Source organism: Gracilinanus agilis, unplaced genomic scaffold (assembly GCF_016433145.1).
Source record: "Gracilinanus agilis isolate LMUSP501 unplaced genomic scaffold, AgileGrace unplaced_scaffold34105, whole genome shotgun sequence".
Taxonomy (NCBI): Eukaryota; Metazoa; Chordata; class Mammalia; order Didelphimorphia; family Didelphidae; genus Gracilinanus; species Gracilinanus agilis.
In genome coordinates this window covers 4,002-7,467 of record NW_025367030.1, presented here as the reverse complement: position 1 = coordinate 7,467, position 3,466 = coordinate 4,002, and the positions used below count along the sequence as shown (strand labels likewise).

General features: G+C 40.8%; 1 protein-coding gene across 1 annotated transcript; it reads right to left on the bottom strand.

Annotated features, from left to right (window-relative positions):
- Nucleotides 1–114: 114 nt before the first annotated feature.
- Nucleotides 115–3,066, bottom strand: LOC123254854 (proteoglycan 3-like; the record flags this gene model as incomplete). Its single annotated transcript, XM_044683765.1, has 3 exons — nucleotides 3,006–3,066; nucleotides 2,015–2,250; nucleotides 115–246 (listed from the first exon to the last, which is right to left on the bottom strand). Coding segments are annotated over exons 1-3 (429 nt in total), but the record flags the coding sequence as incomplete, so codon positions are not given.
- Nucleotides 3,067–3,466: the final 400 nt, after the last annotated feature.

The following is a 3,466-nucleotide window of genomic DNA, read 5'->3' as shown; positions in this document are numbered from 1 at the left end:
AGGAAGGAAGGAAGGAAGGAAGGAAGGAAGAAGATTCTAAGAAAGAAGGGTTTAAAAAAAACAGAACACCAGAGAAAAGAGCTCCATGCCCAGTGTTGTTCTCCATTCTCTTACCCAGCCCTTGCGTTTGGCTCCAATCCAGACCTGGCCCTGGTTGATTCCTCTAACTGAACACTGGATTCGGTAGTTGGTTTGGGAGCTGTGGATAGAGACCAGATGGCCCTTATAGCAACGTCTGCAGATGCGCTGTGGAGATGAAAAAAGAAATAAAAAGAAACATGAATAGAGAATTCCTCTTGTTCCTAAACCTAAGGCTCCCATGAATTTTGTTACAGCAGGTTTCAGGAAGACAAAGAAGGAATAGGAATTGGAGGAGAAGAAGGAAAAAGAGAGAAGGAAGAGAGGGAGAAAAATAACCATTGGATATAGCTTTATGGTTTACAAAATGTTTTAAATATGGTATGATATGAGACTCTCACAGTAATACTGAGGTAATAACTCACGTTCCAATTGTTCTTTAAAATGTTTTTCTGAAGCTTATACCAATTTAAAGCTCCAAAGACAGTTTATTAATGTGCCTGCTTTCTCACAGCCTTTCCAACATGTGCCATTTTTCTTTTTTTTTCCAACTTAATCTGATAGGTGAAGTAAAATGCCAGAGTTGCTTTAATTTGCATTTCTCTTCCCTACAGAGAGGTGACAGACTAAATATACAGAATGAAACACACAGTTTGAGAGCTGGTCAATGTGGGAATTTGTTTTGCTTCACTGAATCTTTGTTCTAAAGGAGTTTTGGAGGATTTTATGCACTGGCAGAGTGAAAAAGGAGAGGGAGGGGAAGATAAATACTTATTAATTTTTTTAATACTTATTAATTTTTAAAATTTTAATTTAAAAATTTAAACAAGAGAATTTCCTATCTATGTGGCCATGAGTAAAGCACCACAGCCCCAATTTTCCCATCACAAAGTGAGCATACTAATATACATAGTTACCTACTTGACAAAATTGTTTTAAGGTTCAAGTGAAATAATTTATGTAAAGCACTTTGCACCCTTTAATGCAATTTATCATCATTATCATTTCCTCATAACTACCCTGAGAGATAAGGAGGGTGGTTTATGTAGTGTTGTTCTCACTTTTGGAAAGAGAAAATTAACGCAAAGCAATAAAGCGATTTGTCCAAGCTCATACAATGAATAAATGGCAGCTATAGGCCTCAAACTTAAATTATTCCTCGGTCCAGTGCACTTTCCATTCTCCACTAGTGATCAGATCCATTAAGGTAAACTTAATGCTATTATTTCAGCTATAAATCTTGGAGTGGTAATGTGAAAAGAGCCTGGGATGGAAGTCTGGGAACCTGACTTTTAGCCAAAGATCTGATGCTATCTGTGTTATCTTAGGCAAATAAACACTTCTCTAGATCTTGGTTGTTTTTGTCTCTAGATTGAGGGGGTTGGGGGCAGCTGGGTAGCTCAGTGGATTGAGAGCCAGGCCTAGAGACAGGAGGTCCTAGGTTCAAATCTGGCCTCGGACACTTCCCAGCTGTGTGACCCTGGGCAAGTCACTTAACCCCCATTGCCTACCCTTACCGCTCTTCCACCAAGGAACTAATACACAGAAGTTAAGGGTTTAAAAAAAAAGATCAATCAATAAATTGAGGGGGTTAAACAAGATGGTCTTTAAAGCCACTCCCAGCTCTGATGTGCTCTGTTGTTATGACTCCAAAAACATCTCTGGTTCAATATCTCCTTCCCAGGAGGGTGGGAGAAGGGGGGAGGGGAGGGAAAGAACATGTTCTTAATTAATTAAAGTTTAGAATATACTTTTAAAAAATTAAAAAATAAAAATACCTCCCTCCCACTTTTCTCCTGTCTCACTATTCCTATTCCAACCTCTGTGCTTACCTCAGTACTTCATCATGGAAAATGAATCAAAAAAATGCTCAATGAATATCTTCCTTCTTCCTCCCACCCCCCAAGGATTTTGTCCCAGTCTTGTTTTCACCCACCTGTGCTCTTCCGAATTTCCTTGGCTTCCTGACAACCAGGAACCGGCAGGTCTTACATCCTGGAATACCCAGTATATGGTCTACGTCCTCTTCCTTTGGGCAAAAGTCATCATTCTCCTCAGCAATGTCAGCCTCCTTCTCTTCATCATCCTCTTCCTCATTCTCTCCCTCTGGAGTCTCTAATTCCTGACTCAGAGCTTTTTCTTCCTCTGACTCTAACTTGAGAGGCTCATGTTCTGAGAATGAGAAATAGAAAAGAATACTGGACTGAGAAGAAAAAGGCCAAGGTTCTAGATTCAGTGATCAATTTGTTATGTAACCATATGCAAGTCACTCCTGTTCTGGGTCTCGATTTCATCAGCCATGGAAAGAGGAATTGCCATTTTATGAAAGGCCCTCTCCCTTCAGTACCATACTTTTCTGAAAACACGCTTCCCAAAATACCATGGACAGTTCCCAAATCTCAACCCCTCAGTGTACACCTTCACTGATGAGGGGAACTTTGGACCTCAGCCTGTCAATGATTTGATCTCTGGAATTCTTTATTGCCCCAGATATGAGGAGACTGTCCTTTTAATAAGAGTCTAGAGTCAGAGTTAAGCTTGGTCCATGGAAAGAAATATTGTCCCGAATTACAACTCGGATTGGAGTGCCAGTTCTGTCGATGAAAAATTGTTTGCTCCTGAGTGAGCCTCTATCCTATCCTAGTCCTTAGTTTCCTTATATGTAAGCTGATGATGTCAGACCACATGAAATATAATATCTCTTATAACATTCCATGTTCTAAGTTCCCTGTCAGCAGTGACACTTGGTCCTTCACGGTCTATGTTTCCTCCCAGCTTGGACGTTTTAAATCTGTGGGCAAATGACCAGATCTTGTCTGACTGAAAACCTAATTCAGGTAAGTCCTGACCCAAAGTGAATAGAAACTAGATAGGAGCAAAGAGGAAAGGGGGAGCCCTGGGATTTGAGGGAGTAGGAAGATACTTACTCTGATGAAGAGAAGACACTGCCCCCAATAGGAGAAGCAATAGGATGAGAGGGAATTTCATCTTTAATTGGCAGAAAAGCAGTTTCTTCTTCCCCTAAGGTTCCTCCCCCAGGACCAAAGATGCACAAGAAACTACCCTCAGGCAGAAGCACACAATAAGTTCTTGACTGGATGGAAGACCTGTGGAAAGGAGGATATGGGGAAGAGAGTAAAGGAAAAAGACACTGAAGGGAAGGAGAAAAGTGAGAAGAGAATCCCTAATCCAGCTCTGGTTCTCCAAAGGCAGAAGAGAATACTTTCTAAGTGATATGTATACTGGATGATACTTTTCCCTGTGAGGTTGAGAGGCCAATCATGGAGATCATGGAAAAAGAGAAATAAGGAGAGAGCATAGTGGCAAGCCTAGTAACTCAGCAAGTAGCTCAGACATGGGATTTCAAAGCTTATGAAGCCTGTTCCAT